Consider the following 18459-nt stretch of genomic DNA (forward strand, 5'->3'; position numbering starts at 1 on the left):
GATAGTTCATAAATATAGTAATAACTGTGACTGACATGCTTAGTGTACCAATTTGCAAAGATGAATAAGACATAGACCCACCTATGACAGGGCTCATGTGAAGCAGACACGTGTATAAACAATCATGCAATACCACAAGTATTTTGTTATATGAACAAAGAGCTTTTAAAACAGAATACAATTCAGTTACCTGGTTATAGGGGATAGGACAGATTTCACAGTATATAGTAACATTTCAGCAGAGATAGGAAATATTTCCTCAGATGGACCAGAGCAGGAAAAAGGAATGGAACAAGGATGTTAAGGTTTCAGTTGTAAAAGCAAAATCATAGAGGTGTAAAGGTCTGTGGTATCACCAGGAAATGGAGCTTAAGACAGTATGGCTGGAACATTGGCTAAAATGGGGGGGGGTAATTTTTCCAACACAATGAACCATAAGTAAGGGCCAGCATGTGGAGGTTTTTAGACTGTGATTCAGTAAAATGGAATTTGGCTTTTATTTTTAGTCAACTAGGATTCTAACAAAGGTTATCAGCAAGGGAGGGTCACTTCCTCATTTGAGAAAGAAATGAGTTTGTGGTAGGGAGAATGGCTTGGAGTAAAACTGGAATTAGGTAGCTATTTAGAAGGCCACTAAAATAGGCCTGTTAAGATATAATAAGCTTCTGAAATTAGAGACTCTTTCTGACGTGAGCTGACTAGGTGATTCACAGGGTCGGGGGTGATTCTGACATGTACACATCTCAACCATAATCTGAAGAAAAATGCCTCGGAAAGCAACATCATTGTATTTCATTCACCTTTAGTTATGCATGAAGAAGACCTAAGAATTGTCTTTTTTTTCCCCTCTAGAAATATAGCTAAAATGCTAGGAGTGTGACATTGGAGTGAAGATTTCTTCTGCCTTAAAGAGGGTTAGCGCATCTCCTGAATTTTGTCTGCTTTTAGATTTAAGCAAAATATCAGGAGAGTCAAGTAGGATAAGGTTTTCTCATAGTGTGTACTGTTGAATCAGATAAATTGGATCAGAAGCAGAACTGAAAATGTCCTTACAAAATATAGCCTGTCTTATATTCATGACTCCATATTTCCACTGAGGGTTCCACACCAGTACTTTAAAAGTATGCCTTTCTGTGAAGGCATAATTTCAGCACAACTACATGTGTACACAGTTGTCCAATTGCAGGGACAATGAAACACCAGAGACCAGAGTCTTTGCAGTGTACACAAACGTACATTGTAAGTTAATAGGTTAATAAAACTCTAAAACTGAAGTCAAGGAATATTGCACAGTAGTTATTTCTAAAAGTAGTGTGTGTTTCCTTAAAATTCAATGTGTTCCTCTTTCATAAAAAAGAAATAAAAGGAGAGAATATCAACATAATTTTTTCAAGCAACCATTTTCTCCCCTCCTCTACCTCTAATAATTCATTGAAAGTCATTTAAGTAAGGTGCAGCCTTTAGGTTACTGAGCAGAAATGTTTCTCTTTTATTCTTATTGCCATCATATTTTGGTGAAATCTGAATCCTGTGTCCAATATTCTGCTACACCATCGACTCCTGTTTTCCAGATCCAAAAGCTGTTTTAGTCCTCATTATTCTTGACTCTCCTACAGCATTTAACCTTTCGAAAACATTTTCTTCCTCATCCGACTCTTTAATACCTTTGTTTTCTACCCCTTCTTAATGATTCCTTTTCTCATCTTTATCACTTCCAGCTCATATTTTCCTTCTATATGTTGGAACTTTCCAAAGGTATGTTCTCTTCTTCTTACCACTATCTTCTTTGATTTTCTTCCAACTCTATTACTGTTTCCTCTCTGCTGAACATTCCCTAGGAGGTGAGGTTAGGTCGTGTCTTGCTTCTAACCCATTGCATGTGTTATTGCCCCTTCCTTAAAAGGATATCACCATATACTAATTTCTTTTTTTTTATAATGATTTTTTATTATATTATGTTAGTCACCATACAGTACATCCCCGGTTTTCGATGTAAGGCTCGATGATTCATTAGTTGTGTATAACACCCAGTGCACCATGCAATACGTGCCCTCCTTACTACCCATCACCGGTCTATCCCATTCCCCTACCCCCCTCCCCTCTGTAGCCCTCAGTTTGTTTCTCATAGTCCATAGTCTCTCATGTTTCATTCCCCCTTCTGATTACCCCCCCTTTCTTTATCCCTTTCTTCCCCTACTGATCATTCTAGTTCTTATGTTCCATAGATGAGAGAAATCATATGATAGTTGTCTTTCTCTGCTTGACTTATTTCACTTAGCATTATCTCCTCCAGTGCCATCCATGTTGTAGCAAATGTTGAGAACTCGTTCTTTCTGATTGCTGAGTAATATTCCATTGTATATATGGACCACAACTTCTTAATCCAGTCATCTGTTGCAGGGCATCTCGGCTCCTTCCACGATTTAGCTATTGTGGACATTGCTGCTATGAACATTGGTGTGCATATGGCCCTTCTCTTCACTACGTCTGTATCTTTGGGGTAAACACCCAGTAGTGCAATGGCTGGATCATAGGGTAGCTCAATTTTTCAGTTTTTAAGGGACCTCCACACTGTTTTCCAGAGTGGCTGTACCAACTTGCATTCCCACCAACAATGTAGGAGGGATCCCCTTTCTCCACATCCTCTCCAACAATTGTTGTTTCTTGCCTTGTCTATTTTTGCCATTGTAACTGGCGTAAGGTGGTATCTCAGTGTGGTTTTGATTTGAATTTCCTTGATGGCTAATGATTTTGAACATTTTTTCATGTGTCTGTTAGCCATTTGTATGTCTTCATTGGAAAAGTGTCTGTTCATATCTTCTGCCCATTTTATGATTTGTTTATTTGTTTCTCGTGTATTGAGTTTGAGAAGTTCTTTGTAGATCTTGGATACCAGTCCTTTATCTGTAGTGTCATTTGCAAATATATTCTCCCATTCCGTGGGCTGCCTCTTAGTTTTTCTGACTGTTTCCTTGGCTGTGCAGAAACTTTTAATCTTGATGAAGTCCCACAAGTTCATTTTATCTTTTGTTTCTCTTGCCTTTGGGGATGTATCATGAAAAAGGTTGTTTTGGCCGATGTCGTAGAGGTTGCTGCCTATGTTCTCCTCTAGAATTTTGATGGATTCCTGTCTCACATCGAGGTCTTTCATCCATTTGGAGTTTATTTTTGTGTATGGTGTGAGATAGTGGTCAAGTTTCATTCTTTTGCATGTAGCTATCCAATTTTCCCAGCACCATTTATTGAAGAGACTGTCTTTTTCCCACCGGATGTTTTTTCCTGCTTTATCAAATATTAGTTGTCCAAAGAGCTGAGGGTCCATTTCTGGGCTCTCTATTCTGTTCCATTGGTCTATGTGTCTATTTTTGTGCCAGTACCATGCTGTCTTTGTGATCACAGCTTTGTAGTACAGCTCGAAATCCGGTATTGTGATGCCCCCGGCTTTGTTTTTCCTTTTCAACAGTTCCTTGGAGATTCGGGGTCTTTTCTGGTTCCATACAAATTTAAGGACTATTTGTTCCAGTTCTTTGAAGAACGTTCTCGGTATTTTGATCGGGATAGTGTTGAAAGTGTAGATTGCTCTGGGTAGCATGGACATTTTAACTATGTTAATTCTTCCGATCCATGAGCATGGAATATCTTTCCATCTTTTTATGTCTTCCTCAATGTCTTTTAAGAGTGATTTATAGTTTCTAGAATAAAGGTCCTTTATGTCTCTGGTTAAGTTAATTCCAAGGAAACGTATGGTTTTTGGTGCTATTGTAAATGGGATGGATTCCCTAATTTCTCTTTCTCCGTTCTCGTTATTCGTGTACAGAAATGCAACTGATTTCTGAGCATTAATTTTGTATTCCGCCACGTTACTGAATTGCTCTATAACTTCTAATAGTTTGGGAGTGGCTTCTTTTGGGTTTTCCATATAGAGTATCATGTCATCTGCGAAGAGAGACATTTTGACTTCTTCTTTGCCGATTTGAATACCTTTGATCCCTTTTTGTTGTCTGATTACTGTTGCAAGGACTTCTAGTACTATGTTGAATAATAGTGGCGAGAGTGGGCATCCTTGTCGTGTTTATGATCTTAAGGGAAAGGCTTCCAGCTTTTCCCCATTGAGAATAATATTTGCAGTAGGCTTTTCATAGATGGCTTTTATGAGATTGAGAAATGTACCTTCTATTCCTACACTCTGAAGGGTTTTAATCAGGAAAGGATGCTGTATTTGTCAAATGCTTTTTCGGCATCAATTGAGAGGATCATATGGTTCCTGAGTCTTTTCTTGTTGATATGATGTATCACGCTGATTGATTTGCGAATATTGAACCACGCTTGCATCCCAGGTATGAATCCCACTTGATCGTGGTGGATAATCCTTTTAATGAACTGTTGGATTCTATTAGCAAGGATCTTGTTGAGGTTTTTGGCGTCCATATTCATTAGGGAAATCGGTCTGTAATTCTCCTTTTTGAGGGGGTCTTTGCCTGGTTTGGGGATCAAGGTAATATTGGCCTCATAGAATGAGTTTGGTAGCTTTCCTTCTGTTTCTATTTTTTGAAATAGCTTTAGGAGAATAGGTATTATTTCTTCTTTGAATGTTTGGTAGAATTCCCCAGGAAAACCGTCCGGGCCTGGAGTTTTGTTATTTGGAAGGTTGTTTATCACTGACTCAATTTCTTCATAATTAATTGGCCTGTTTAAGGAATCAATTTCTTCCGGTTTCAATCTTGGTAGTTTATAGGTTTCCAGGAAGGATTCCATCTCTTCCAGATTGCTTAGTTTATTGGCATATAGCTGTTGATAAAAATTTCTAAGAATCCTTCCAATTTCAATGGTGTTCGTCATGACCTCTCCTTTTTCATTCATAATTTTAATAATCTGGGTCCTTTCTCTTTTCTTTTGGATAAGTCTTGCCAGTGGTCTGTCAATTTTATTGATTCTCTCAAAGAACCAGCTTCTAGTCCTGTTGATCTGCTCTACTGTACTTCTGGTTTCTGCTTGATTGATTTCAGCTCTAATTTTGGTCAACTGCTTCCTCGTGCGTGGATTAGGCCTGTCCCTCTGTTGCTGTTCCAGCTTCTTGAGGTGAGAATATAAAAACTGCATTTTAGATTTTTCTATTCTTTTGAGTGAGGCTTGGATGGCTATGTATTTCTGCCTTAGGACTGCCTTTGCAGTATCCCATAGGTTTTGGACTGTTGTATTTTCATTCTCATTGGTCTCCATAAATTGTTTAATTTGATTTTTGATTTCCTGGTTTATCGAGTCATTCCTGAGCAGGATGGTTCTTAGTCTCCAAGTGTTTGAGTTTCTTCCAAATTTTTCCTTGTAGTTGAGTTCCAATTTCAGAGCGTTGTGGTCTGAGAATATGCAGGGGATAATTTCAATCTTTTGGTATCGGCTGAGACCTGTTTTGTGTCCCAGAACATGGTCTATTCTTGAAAATGTTCCATGGGCATTAGAAAAGAATGAGTATTCTTTGGTTTGGGGTGTAGTGTTCTATATATATCTAAGAGGTCCAACTCGTCGAGTATGGCATTCAAAGCCTTTGATTCTTTGCTTAGTTTTTGCCAGGGTGTTCTGTCTATTTCTGAGAGTGGAGTGTTGAGGTCCCCTACTATTAATGTATTTTTATTTATATGTCTCTTTATTCTGGTTAAGAGTTGGCTTGTGTATCTTGCTGCTCCCCTGTTGGGGGCATATATATTTATAATTGTCATATCCACTTGTTGAATACTTCCTTTAAGAATAATATAGTGCCCTTCTGTGTCTCTAACTATAGTCTGTAGTTTAAAATCCAGTTTATCTGATATGAGAATTGCTACCCCAGCTTTCTTTTGAGGTCCATTTGCATGAAAGATGGTACTCCATCCCCTTACTCTCAGTCTGAATGCATCTTTGGGTTCGAAATGAGTCTCTTGTAGACAGCAAATGGATGGGTCATTTCTTTTTATCCAATCTGCAACCCTGTGGCGTTTGAAACCAGAATTTAAACCATTAATATTAAGACTGAGTACTGAGAGATATGCTTTTAATTCTGCCATGTTGTCAGTAAAGTCTTTGTTTGTATTGGCTGTGACTCTCTGTTCTGTATCACTCTTGGGGCCTTTTTACTTTTATAGAACCCCCCGTAATACCTCCTGTAGGGCTGGTTTCGTGGTTACGAAATTGGCTAGTGACTGTCGATTCTGAAATGTCTTTATTTCTCCATCAATTCTGAATGACAGCCTTGCTGGATAAAGGATCCTTGGCTGCATGTTTTTCTCTGAAAGAGCTTTAAAAATGCTCCCCCAACCCTTTCTCTCATTCCAGGTCTGTGTAGACAGGTCTGACGTAATTCTGATGCCTTTGCCTTGGTACGTGAGAAATTTCTTTGCCCTGGCCGCTTTCAATACTGTATCCTTGGATCTAGTATTTGCGAATTGCACTATGACGTGACGTGGTGTAGGTCTGTCATGGTTGAGCTTGGGAGGGGTCCTCTCTGCCTCTTGGACACGAATTTTTGTTTCCCTTGCTAGATTAGGGAAGTTTTCAGCTACAGTTTGTTCAAATATCTCTTCTAGACCTCTGTTTTTCTCCACCCCCTCAGGGATGCCGATGATTCTAACATTGGATCGTTTTGTTGAGTCAGTAATCTCCCGTAGCCAACATTCGTGGGTGTGGATTTTTTTAAGACCATCTTCTATTTTTATTTTTTCCTCTATTAACCCATCCTCCAATTCACTAACCCTTTCCTCCGCTTCGGTGACCCTGGCCATCAGAGCCTCTAGTTTTGCCTGCATTTGGCTCATAGAATTTTTAATTTCTGTCAAATTCGCTCTCATTTCGCCCTTAGGGATTCTATATTCTCAGTAACATTTTCCTTAACTTTTTTCAAGTCTACTCATTATCTTGACCATTGTTACTCTGAATTCCATTTCTGATAATTTGGTTACATCCATGTCTGTTACTTCTGTGGCAGAGGCCACAGACTCACTGTCTTTTCTTTGCTGGGGGGGGCTTCTCCTTCTTGTCATTCTGATGAGGAGAGGTTGCGGGGTTGTCCAGAGCCCAAATTATTGACTGGGTCCCAGGCCATGCCCCTTGTTTTATAGGGATCTTAGAGATGTGGGCTTCTTCTTTAAAGATTTTATTTATTTACTTATCTGAGAGAGGGTGACAGTCAGCAAGAACGGAACAGAAGCAGGGGAGTGAGAGAGGAAGAAGCAGGCTCCCAGCGGAGGAGCCCGATGAGGGACTCCTTTCCGGAACGCTGGGATCACGCCCTAAGCCGGAAGACAGGCGCTCAATGACGGCGCCACCCAGGCGCCTCCGGTTGTGGGCTTCTTGATTTTTCAGCCTGCCTTCTGGGGGAGGGGCCTGCCGCGCCGATACTCAGGCAACCCTGTTTGGGTAGAGTCTCTGTGTCCCCTGCGAGGGGGGATGGGGATGGGCACTCTCTGAGCCCAGGCTTTTGTTCTCTGGTGGCTTTCCCTGGCAGCCGGCTATGCCTCTTCTGAGGGTCAGAGCAGCAGAGGCTGCATTGTCGCAGAACAGAGGGATTGCGGCCCGTTCTCCACTGATGTTCTGGCCACTTTAACTCTATTACTGTTGGTGCTGCTCAACCCTGCAGCGTCCTGGGATGTGCGCACCAACCCAGCGTCCCTGCCCTCACTTCCAGGGCTGGTGCGTCTCTGTCCTTTGTGTTTCTAATGCCGCCAGCCACCGGCTGCCCCGCACGCTCCCGGGTCTCCCGGTCTCAGTCTATGCCTGGTGAGCACACCTCGATTCCGGAGTTTCGGGAGAAGCCTGGTGGTGCGCGCACCTGGTTCAGGGTCTCAGTCTGCCGTTTTGCGGGTGCCGACCGCGAGTCCACCCGCTCCCCCGTGCAGGTGGCTGCCGCTTCCCGGCGCCCAAGCGCGGCGGCTCCCTCCTCCTTCTGTTTATCTTCCGATATCCGTGCACGGTTTACAGCTCCCCTCTTCGTACCTCAATACTCAGCGCTGGAGATGTTCATTTGTAGAGATCCAGATGCATTATCCTGCGTCTCAGGCTGATTCCGTGGTTATTTAGGCTGGTCTGGTACCTATCCAGCTCGACTCAGGGGACCGGCTGAAAAAGGGGTCCCCTATTCCTCCGCCATCTTAACTCCCCCATATACTAATTTCTACTTATTTTTCAGATGAGTCCTTTGGGACACCTTTCTTTACAGAGCTGGAAACCTCTCCCATGTATTAACAGGGCGTGTCGTGATACTTTCACAATAGCTGCCATGTTATAGCACTTACATAAATGGCACTGGTTCTGAGAATGAGACTGCCAGGCCAGTAGCATCACTATCACTACTGAATTGAGAAATGCAAAGTGTGAGGCCCCAAAGTACTTCAGCTGAATCAGAAACACTAGGGTGTGGCTCAGGAATTTGTGTTTTAACAAGCCCTCAGGCTAAAGTCTGAGAATATCTGGTATGTTACACTTGCCTGGCTTTTGGCTGATTTCCCTACTTGATTATGGCCTGTTTTAGAAGTTATGATGGACTCTCGGGGCGCCTGGGTGGCTCAGTCAATTGAGTGTCAACTTTTGATTTCGGCCGGGGTCTTGATCTCAGTGTCCTGGGATGGAGCCCCACATGCAGCTCTGTGCTCAGCGGGGAGTCTGCTTGAGATTCTCTCTCACCCGCCCCCCTCCTGCACGTGAACTCCTGTACTCTCTCCCAAATAAATAAATAAAATCTTAAAAAAAAAAAAAAAGAAGAAGAAGAAGAAATTATGGTGGAATATTTTTTATTGTGATGTCAGTATCCAGGGTAGAATCTGCTATATTATTGCTACATAAGACTAATTTGTTCCAATGCATGGACATATTCATGGATAAACAAATGACAACCTTGTTTATGAGCTCCAATTCCATATCTCAGGTAACTGTGTGATTTGTGTGGAGAGCTAAGTCACTTCAAAGCCAACCTAATAGGAAAGTTGACATCTAACACCCCTCATCAAACAATTTTTGTTTCTAAACCCTGACTTACTCTTTTTAACTCTCTGAACTCTCCTTCTCCATCAATACTAAAATTATTTTCCCCATTAATCATGGAGAAACCTTAGTAATTGTGGTTCTTTGAAGAATAGCTTCACTTATTCTGAGGATACAGCTAAAACATTCACCATTAAAAAATTTGAAAAATTCAGTTGCACACACAAATAAGTAAAAAGCACTGGAAATTCCACCCGTCTGGGAGAACCGATGTTAATTGGTGCATGTATTTGTTTAACTTTTATCCCTAGCATATTTGCATTTCAGTGTTTGCTATGGAGCATACTGTTTTGTAATCTACTGTTATTGTACTATATTGGATGTATTTTCATGTCCTTAGAAAGTATTTTCCACAGATTTCTTAATGGCTGCATGGTATTTTTGGCAGTAATTGACCTATCCTCATCCTTCCTTAATTAATTGGAAGTTCTGTCAAAACCTTTACATTAACTCCACCCTTGCTGTCCAGGCTCTACCTTTCTCCTGTAGCCTATTTCAGTAGCCTTCCGTGCCAGATGAATTATTCTAAAGCTTAGTTCTGAGCAAATTGCTCAAAAGTCAGAATGATTCCCCAGGGCCTTCCAAATAAGGCCCCAGTCCTGAGGAGGACCAGCAAGGACTTCTGTTGATTTCTTCTGCACACCCAGGCTCTAGGTGAGACTGCTTACTATTCTTAGAGCATTTCCTCTAATTTCTCTCCTTTTGAATTTTGCCACTTCTCTGTGCCACCATTCTTTTCCAATAGCGATTTTACCCAAATGGCCACTTCAGTGTGAGGCCTTGCTACGATCACCAACTTTCTGCCCTCACTACTGCTCCATTCCTTATCCCTCTTCTTATATTTTTTTCTCCTTCATTCTTATAACTATCTAACAGACCATATAGTTTACTTCTTCAACTTGCTAATTGCCTCTGTGCCTTAGCTGTAATAAAAGTTCCAAGAAAGCAATGATTTTTACTTCTGTCTTGCTTATTGCCATATCCCTAAAATCGAGAACAACGCTTAATACATAAAGAGCACTCAGAATATATTTGAGATAATGAATGATTGAATGAAATAATTAATTAATTAATAATGAATATTTACTGGCAAAATTCTGTAAGACCTCGGGGAAGTGAAATCTCTTATTCCAGTGCTTTGCATATAGTACACATTCACAATGGAGTTGTGCAATGTGAAGCTCCTTAAAGGCAGAGAGCAATTATCTTTGTAGCTCTTACAGTTCTTAGTGCATTGATACTCAATAAATAGTTCTAAAAATAATTAAATTATTGCCGCAAATAAAATTAAATTCTTACCAAAAACAAAGAGGGAGTTACATACAAGGGCATTTTACCATTTTCTCTGTTGTTTAAGATGTATGTATTTCCTTTTTTAAAGAATACCTGTTATCCGCACAATGCCAACTATGCCCAAAGAAATCACTATGTGAATGTTCTACATCTTTGCAGATCATTAATGCTGCACTTGCTTTGGCTGCAAGACCCAAAAGTCAAGTGGTCAAAAAAACCATGGAAATGTACAAGCACACGTGGGAAAATCATATCCATGTCCTCACTGAAGCTGTAGATGACATTACAAGCATTGATGACTTCCTTGCTGTATCCGGTATGTTTTTGATCTTTTAATTTATACATTTGCTCTTGTCAATTTTCTGAAACAGGATAATTCTGAATATAATTAATTTTATGCAATATAATGAGACTCTTGTTAATGATCATCTTTCTTGAAGCAAAGTACTGCTATGTATGATCTACTCTAGGTTAATGAGCCTTATGCCTTGTAATCCTCGCAACTCAACAATTTACACTGTGTCTCTAAAAAAACTCCTAATCATAGACAAAGCATAATTGAAAATAGTAGCTGGAAATCTTAGGCATTTTCTGGCTTTTTGAATTAATAATAAAAAATACAATTCCCCCTTTAATATATTTATATCTTTTGATTTCTCTGCACTTCTTTTCCAACAGAATTTTTCTTCACTAGAAAATTTAGATAGATAGACAGACAGGAAAACTCTTCATTGCTTTCAGATACAATATGTACTTCAGCTTCCAGTATATGTATTTGAATAATGGCGATCTAAATAATCAAATAAATAAATCTAAACATTTGACTACATCAGTCACAGATGGGCTTGAAATTTCATGTCAAACCTAGATGATTTTTTTATCACATAATACAATAGTATAGCATAGGATTATGAAATTGCTCTCATAAAGCCATACTCTCAGAAGCATAACTCAGGTTTTGATTATATTGTTATAGCAGCAAAGAACTAAATACTTATTAATCCTTTTTATTTTCTTAAAAATTAAGCGTCTCATTAAAATAAATTACATTTTTGGGGCACCTGGCTGGGTCAGTCAGAAGAGCATGTGACTCTTGATCTCAGGGTCCTGAGTTTGAGCCCCATGTTGGGTGTAGCGATTACTTAAATAAAAACTTTTAAAAAATAATATAGATTACATTTTTTTCATTTTTTTTTGAAGGAGACTGGAATGTGATATTATTTTTTATAAAATGCATATTCACATGAATTTCTAACATCATTTTATCTTTTAAAAGTTTCCTGATGTAGTTTGTCTATCTGTGAAACTCATTACTTTCATGCATGTATATATTCTCATCTTGAATCTGGAAACTTGAATGATAGTTCTGGTGTATTTTCACGATACATTAATGAAAGAAATGTGTGGTAATTATTTTAAACTTGTTTTATTTCTGGAGAGCTGAAAACTTTGAAAATAATAGAAAATGTATGGGTGAAAATATTAACATCCCTCGATCTCACTATTCAGAAATAACAACCATTATCTGATTTATTTCCATCCAAATTTATATTATATATATAAATTTATGTTTTTAAATAATTGTGTCATGAGGTATATAATAAATATTTAGCTGAATTTTCCCACATCATTATACATTCTTCAAAAAAAGCTGTTCTTCTTTCATTAGCATTTGGATAAATTGCAGTTTTAACTATTATAAACAATGCTATATTAAGCATATTTTTGTCTATTTGCTGTCTTCTTAGTATAGATTTTGTGTGTATGTGTGTCCAATCAATGTCTTATATTGGGGAAATCTTTGGTTTAATTATTAAATGCTAGATTCTGTTTTTTAATTGGTTCTTTTGGTTACAAAACAAAGAAACCTGCTCACACTACTCTATGTAAAGGCAATTTCTTATAGGTTTACTAATGACACAATAGGGAGAACCTCCTGGACACATCAGAGCAAGAACTATAATTGGCCTGTCCTTGCATGATTAGAGCTGAGGGAGCCCTGAGATCTAAGCAAGTCCATAGGTCCTTAGAGCGGGAGCTCATGCTGTTTCTTTTCAGTGCGCTGGATTAACCTGACCTCCCAACCTTCTCAGTCTTCTACTTTCTGTGAACAGCTTTAGCACTTCAGCATGTTTTGCCTATACATAACAGAAAACTCATGAAAGTTTCCTAAGTAACTAAAATCTTTAATTACCTCATGTAACTAGATGTTTAAGATAGTTGATTCTAGACTTACTAGCCCAAGCAGGGAGGTGGATAGGAATAGTCAGGATATGTGAGGAAGAGTATTTTATCACTAGCATTGTTTAGAATTGTCAGTACAGGATAATAATTAAAAAGTGGATTAATATTTAATGTGTTTCATTATTGTTTTAAAATTCTCTACAGATAATGCACTCCATTATTCTATATCCAGGGTGAATTGTTCCTACTTTTCTGCCTGTTGGATGCTCTCGCTGGTAGTGGTCTAAGGTTATTAATGACCTATGTAGACATCTCTGGATTCTGTTGACCTTCCCTCATGGTTGCATCTCAGAACTGACATTTCAAAGCATTGTACAATACCACCTAAAGCAGGAAGGCAAGGTAGCTTGTTGGCTTCAAGTTGTCAGGACGGAATCTTTCCTGGGTGACTTCCATAGGACTTTCTCTTATGTGTCATAGGTCAGAACTTGTTCCTGTACCTATGCCTGAACCAACTGCTGGCAAAAGGAAATGGGATTTCCGTGATAGGCTTAGAATGGTGAAAAATGGTTCATAACTAACTGGGGGCCAGAGGAAGTGGTAGTCCTAATTCGTAGCACTTCCTGATTTCTGTGCCCTACATACTGCCACATTGGCAGGTTTTAAGCTACCAATGTGATGTCGCTGAAGAGATGCATGGAGACACCTCTTGTGAGTTGGTGTAACAGATTCTAGCAGACTACTGGGCTTAGAACAGTCATAATTCAGCCTTTCTGACTAATTACTTACAATGCAAACAAAATCAGAGGTTTTATGATCAGAAAAGAAAGAAAAATGACTATTGATTAGACACAAAAGATGTCTACCCCAGGCACTCCTTCCTCAGGTTTCTGTGCTTTCATAAACTTACCTTGTATTAGTTTAGCATTGATGAATCTCATTACATCGTAACTTTCAACATCTGTTCCCACAAATAATGGCATCTTTTCTCAGAATCTTCTACTGGCTTTATATATACATTTTCTTTAGTATTAGGCTAGAAGTCCTAAGTCCAAGATCACAGGCCAACCAATGGATGGGTTTCTTTATTTCACATAGCTAATCATGCTTCAAAGAGCTGTGATGGTGGCTGTCACAATCTGGCAGCTTTCGTGTGGGGGCAGATTGTCATAGAAAAAGTTGCAGATGTGATTAGCAGTGAGCAACTTCTCTGGTGATACTTTATAATGATCTTTCAGAAATCCTGTTTGTACTCAGACTACTGGTTCCTCCGTGTGCCAGGTGGAAAAACTGACAACTTAGTTCATGTTTGTGAATTACATAGAGAATATTACATTTTCATAATTCTTATAAAATAATTTCATCTTTGCCTTTGGCTTTCTTTCAGTACTTGATAATAATACTCAATTCTTTTTTGTTTTCTTTTATAAGAAAAAAATAATAGAGGCCCTGAAAAGATTCCCACTTTTCTTCTGAGTCAGTTGTGAAAATTTGGGGATTCTCAGAACATTAGCTTGCCACATTAAAATATAAACAAAACTTAAAACCTAAAATCAGTGAGAAAAGATTCTTTTACTTTAAACTATTATTTTATTGTCATTAGCAAAGGTAGGGATCACCCTGGTAAAAAGTTTGCATTATAATAATGTTTTAGAGTGATTAGATCACCTAATATTGACTAATAGGTCTTGAAATAATACCAGCATCTTTTATTTAACTAGTGCTCTTCCCAATATAGAAATATCATTGATGATTTTTAAGTTGTATGTTTATATAATCACCAAATTTCTCATGATATACAGAAGTCAAAATACCAACTTTTAGAAGCCATTTTTGCATTATTTTGTTTCATCACATACATAGAAAACTCTGAACATAAGTACAGTTTTTTTTTTTCTAAGATTTTATTTATTTACTTGAGAGAGAGAGACAGCCAGCAAGAGAGGGAACACAAGCAGGGGGAGTGGGAGAGGAAGAAGCAGGCTCTTAGTGGAGGAGCCTGATGTGGGGCTCAAACCCTGAACGCTGGGATCACGCCCCGAGCTGAAGGAAGACACTCAACCACTGCGCTACCCAGGCACCCCAGATTTTTTCTTGAAAACCATAAGGGATATAGCCACTTCATCAATTTATTGTATATTTAAAATTTTTATGTGTAAAAATAAAATGAAACAGTGAACCAAAATCCACTTTTAAAATCAAAGGGATGTTTGGCATACTAATTTCCCTCACATTCAGTTGTCCAACAGAGGCTCTTTTCAGTTTAATGTTATTTATGTAATACTTTCAGTATCACCTTGCAAGTAATTAGAAAAAAAAATTTTAAATGCATAGGTCTCCAAACTTTTTGTCCCATCACTGACTGTAGGACTTAACCCTACACCATTCACTGTTCTTTGTTTTTGTTTTGTTCTTTTTTTTTTTTTTAATCACTCTCTGAAAATATGTGTTAAGAGAACACTTGTCAGAAAGTTGCTGGACTGAAAGATTCTTTGACCATATCAAGGTCTATCTTTCACATAGACAGAGGATGTTCCTATGTGAGGAGATTTGTGAAGCTCTGTCTTTCCAGCCTGCCAAGATGCCTGAAATCCCAATATTAGTTATCCACATGGGAAAATAAAAAGTTTAAGGTTTCCATTTAAGATGCAAATTTGGGAGAGAAAACATATTAACACATGCCTCAACTGTTTGAATCATTGCATTAATGACTCATAGTGAATTGTAACCCCAAGGAACTAAGTTCAGAAGAAATAAACTTTGATAGAAGAGGAAATGACTTGGACCATAAGAACTATTCAACAATTACTAAGAACTGACTAAATGTGAGGGTTTATGAAGATATGAACTTTCTTTCATTTATTCATTAATTCATTAAATATTTACTGCATAATTTGAAGTGCTAAACCCTACAAAAGGTCCTTGGGATTGAAAAAGGAGTTAAAAGCTAGCAGAAGAGGTAACTTGCAAGAAAGCTGTGATGATGGGGATTGTTGGAAGGAAGAGACCACGTGAGGGATGGAGTAACAATGACAATGGTTTGGAATTTTCTAAAAGAGAGATTGACCACTTATTGATTAGAATTAGCACTGTTGTTCCCTTATTGTAAAAGGTTTTCTCATTTTAAAGATAATACCATATTGACTGTCAGTGAAGTATAATGTTGAAGGATGCTTGGAGATCTCTTTTACTCCGTGTTCTAAATTTCTAATACATACACTTTTCTCCATATCCACTGCCCTCACCCCCCAGTTCAAGCCACTCTCTCTTACCTGAATTACCATGTGGTTTTTCTACTTGAACCTCCTGCTTCCAGAGTTTTGCTTGAAGGCTTTCAATAGATATTTGCTGAATGAATAAAAGTATTTATTCCCCTTTTTAATTCTGTGCAAGATTAATTTGAGGTTTATGTCTTATGCTTTGAACAAATATGTTCGTCTTTGGAATAAATAGTTTAAGAAACCTTCAAATTATGAAAAATAACTTTAAGCATTAATCATCACAATGTTCTGTGATCTTAACTTAGTGACACAAACATAACTCTGATGCTATCTTCAAAAATGTGCTAACAGAAGCCTCCATTCATGACATTGTGGTAAACATGATCTTTGGCTTCTAAAAAGTTTTATCTGAATCATTTGACAAAGAAAAATGAAAACAAAGACTTACAATTTTCTTTCAAAATTAATGCCAAATAAACACATAATATTAGCAAGATCAAAGTGCTAAATCAGGGGCGCCTGGGTGGCACAGCGGTTAAGCGTCTGCCTTCGGCTCAGGGCGTGATCCCAGTGATCTGGGATCGAGCCCCACATCAGGCTCTTCTGCTATGAGCCTGCTTCTTCCTCTCCCACTCCCCCTGCTTGTGTTCCCTCTCTCGCTGGCTGTCTCTATCTCTGTCGAATAAATAAATAAAAAATCTTAAAAAAAAAGTGCAAAATCAATTGCACACAGACTAAGCACTCTTAATACTCAATATAATGGTTATGGAATAGGTGTTGGGACTAAAGGATGACCAATATAGTATATATCTATGGAAAGATAAGTTATATAATAATAATACATTGAAGAAACCTTGAAGAATAACCTTGAAGAAATTGGAATAGCGTCCTGGAAAAAGAGAAAAGTGTGTAAAAGTGCATGGTAGCTTTGAGGAAGGGCAAGTTGACCAGCATTACAGGAACAGAGGGTACATCAGGTTTGGTACTGGGCTTACAAAGTCAATAGGTGATATTATATAAAACCCTAAACATTTGAGGAAGGTGTAGATCCCCTAAAATATTAACTAGTAGTGTCACAGACTGCATCAGTTTTTCAGAACACTAACTCTGAAAACCACCCTTACAGAATTAGGTAGTATAGAGCTAAACGATGATTTAATTGTTCTAAGAAGTGAAAATAAAGTAAACCCAATATAAAGCAGGTATGCCCTCATTTTCTCCACCTCACCTCCAAAAAATTAAAATGTTTAAGACTGACACATCCAAGATGTAACAACAGGAAGGTGAGGTGAGAGCCAATTTGATGACTTAAACCTGGCTCAGGCTGAATAACTCCAGAGCCTGTTTACCAAGAAAAAAATCTCTTCTTCATCTGGATAATCCAGTGATGACCTGCAGCCAGGATTTTCTATGCCATTGGCTAAAATCAAGAGACAGTGTTGTGGCTGTAAGATTTTTTTCTCTGGGTCCTTCGTGATTACATTTTCATGTGATGGTATACGCCTCAGTGATCGCTCTGGTGACTGTGGGGAAATCACACAGCTTTACGTAAGTCGTGGAAAGACAGGGAGAAAGCACGCTTTAGAAAATGATTGAGTAGGCTCTCCCGAAGTAATCCATTATTGCTCTACTGCTAATTAGGTTTTGAATAACTGCCTATACTTACATGACTAAAGAATAGTTTGGGCATGTGAACTGGAATTTATCATGCATCATTCCATGTACTCACAGGCAAGTTCACTCAGGATGCTCTCAGTTGAATGAATGATGAATATCCTGCAGTACTATTGTTTGAATATTATGAATTTGATTTTTAGAAAAGCCATAATTAGAAGTCCTCTTTTGACTTTGTCGAAATCAGGTTTGAGAATTTTTATCAGAACTTTAAGGTAGAACTGGAATAATCATCAATAATCTTACTGATGAAATAAATAGCACTGAGGGCTTGCATCTTAGACTTGTATATAAAGGTAATAAATATTTCCTAAATTCTGAAGATGCCCTAGCTATGTACTTAAAAAGGCTCCGAGTGACAAAAATAGACCTTTAATAAAGGATTTTCTTAAAATTGCCTCAGTGAATGTATGTATACTATTAGTTACCATATTATTTGGAATAGACACAAATTTCAGAAACTTTCAACAAAAACAGAATCAAAGTGATTACCAAAATTTCATTTGTATTTGATTATTTCTGGGCAGCATCTCAGCTGTAAGCACATGCATTTAATAAGTGTAATTTGGAAAAATAAAAATCCTTAATATGGTGAATTCTGTGGGAAATTTTATACATTAGATGAGGGATGAGAAGAAAAGTTTCTCCTTGATGTACAATTCCCCCCCACCTACTTGTAATTCTAAGACATGCTCCTAAACATTCTGAAAGACTGAAGTCTCCAGCTAGAGATGAAGGGGTTTTAGGCAGGAAAAGCAGGATGCTCCTTACCTACATTTTCTCCAAAGGTAGGAGAAATGGAAAAATCCTGCTAGATACAAGATCTGAAAGTAGGAAGTCACGTATCTGAGCTTGCAAGTTTGTGTTGGCATAATTTTAAGGATTTTAATCACATCCTGGAGAATCTTAACAAAACAGTAAAAACTTCTGCTTACAGAGTGGCTCCAGAGATTGTGCTGTGAACAATTTATGTATATTTGAGAAATGCAGCTAAGGATTACATTCTCACAAAACATTCCTACTAAGATTTTACCACTAAGGAAAATCTTATAGATGAGGCATCAAGACAATGGACTATTCC

At 38.2% G+C, this 18459-nt stretch overlaps 1 protein-coding gene across 5 annotated transcripts in view; it reads left to right on the top strand.

Annotated features, from left to right (window-relative positions):
* CTNNA3 (catenin alpha 3) overlaps positions 1 to 18459 on the top strand; it is a 1641479-nt gene that overhangs the window by 1118302 nt on the left and 504718 nt on the right. For all 5 annotated transcript variants that reach the window (XM_045783571.2, XM_087863076.1, XM_087863075.1 and 2 more), the window contains one exon: positions 10459 to 10615. In XM_045783571.2, the coding sequence (XP_045639527.1) occupies positions 10459 to 10615 (157 nt within the window). The remainder of the gene's footprint in view (positions 1 to 10458; positions 10616 to 18459) is intronic.

Source organism: Ursus americanus, chromosome 6 (genome assembly GCF_024610735.1).
Source record: "Ursus americanus isolate L20-20 chromosome 6, mUrsAme1.1.p, whole genome shotgun sequence".
NCBI lineage: Eukaryota > Metazoa > Chordata > Mammalia > Carnivora > Ursidae > Ursus > Ursus americanus.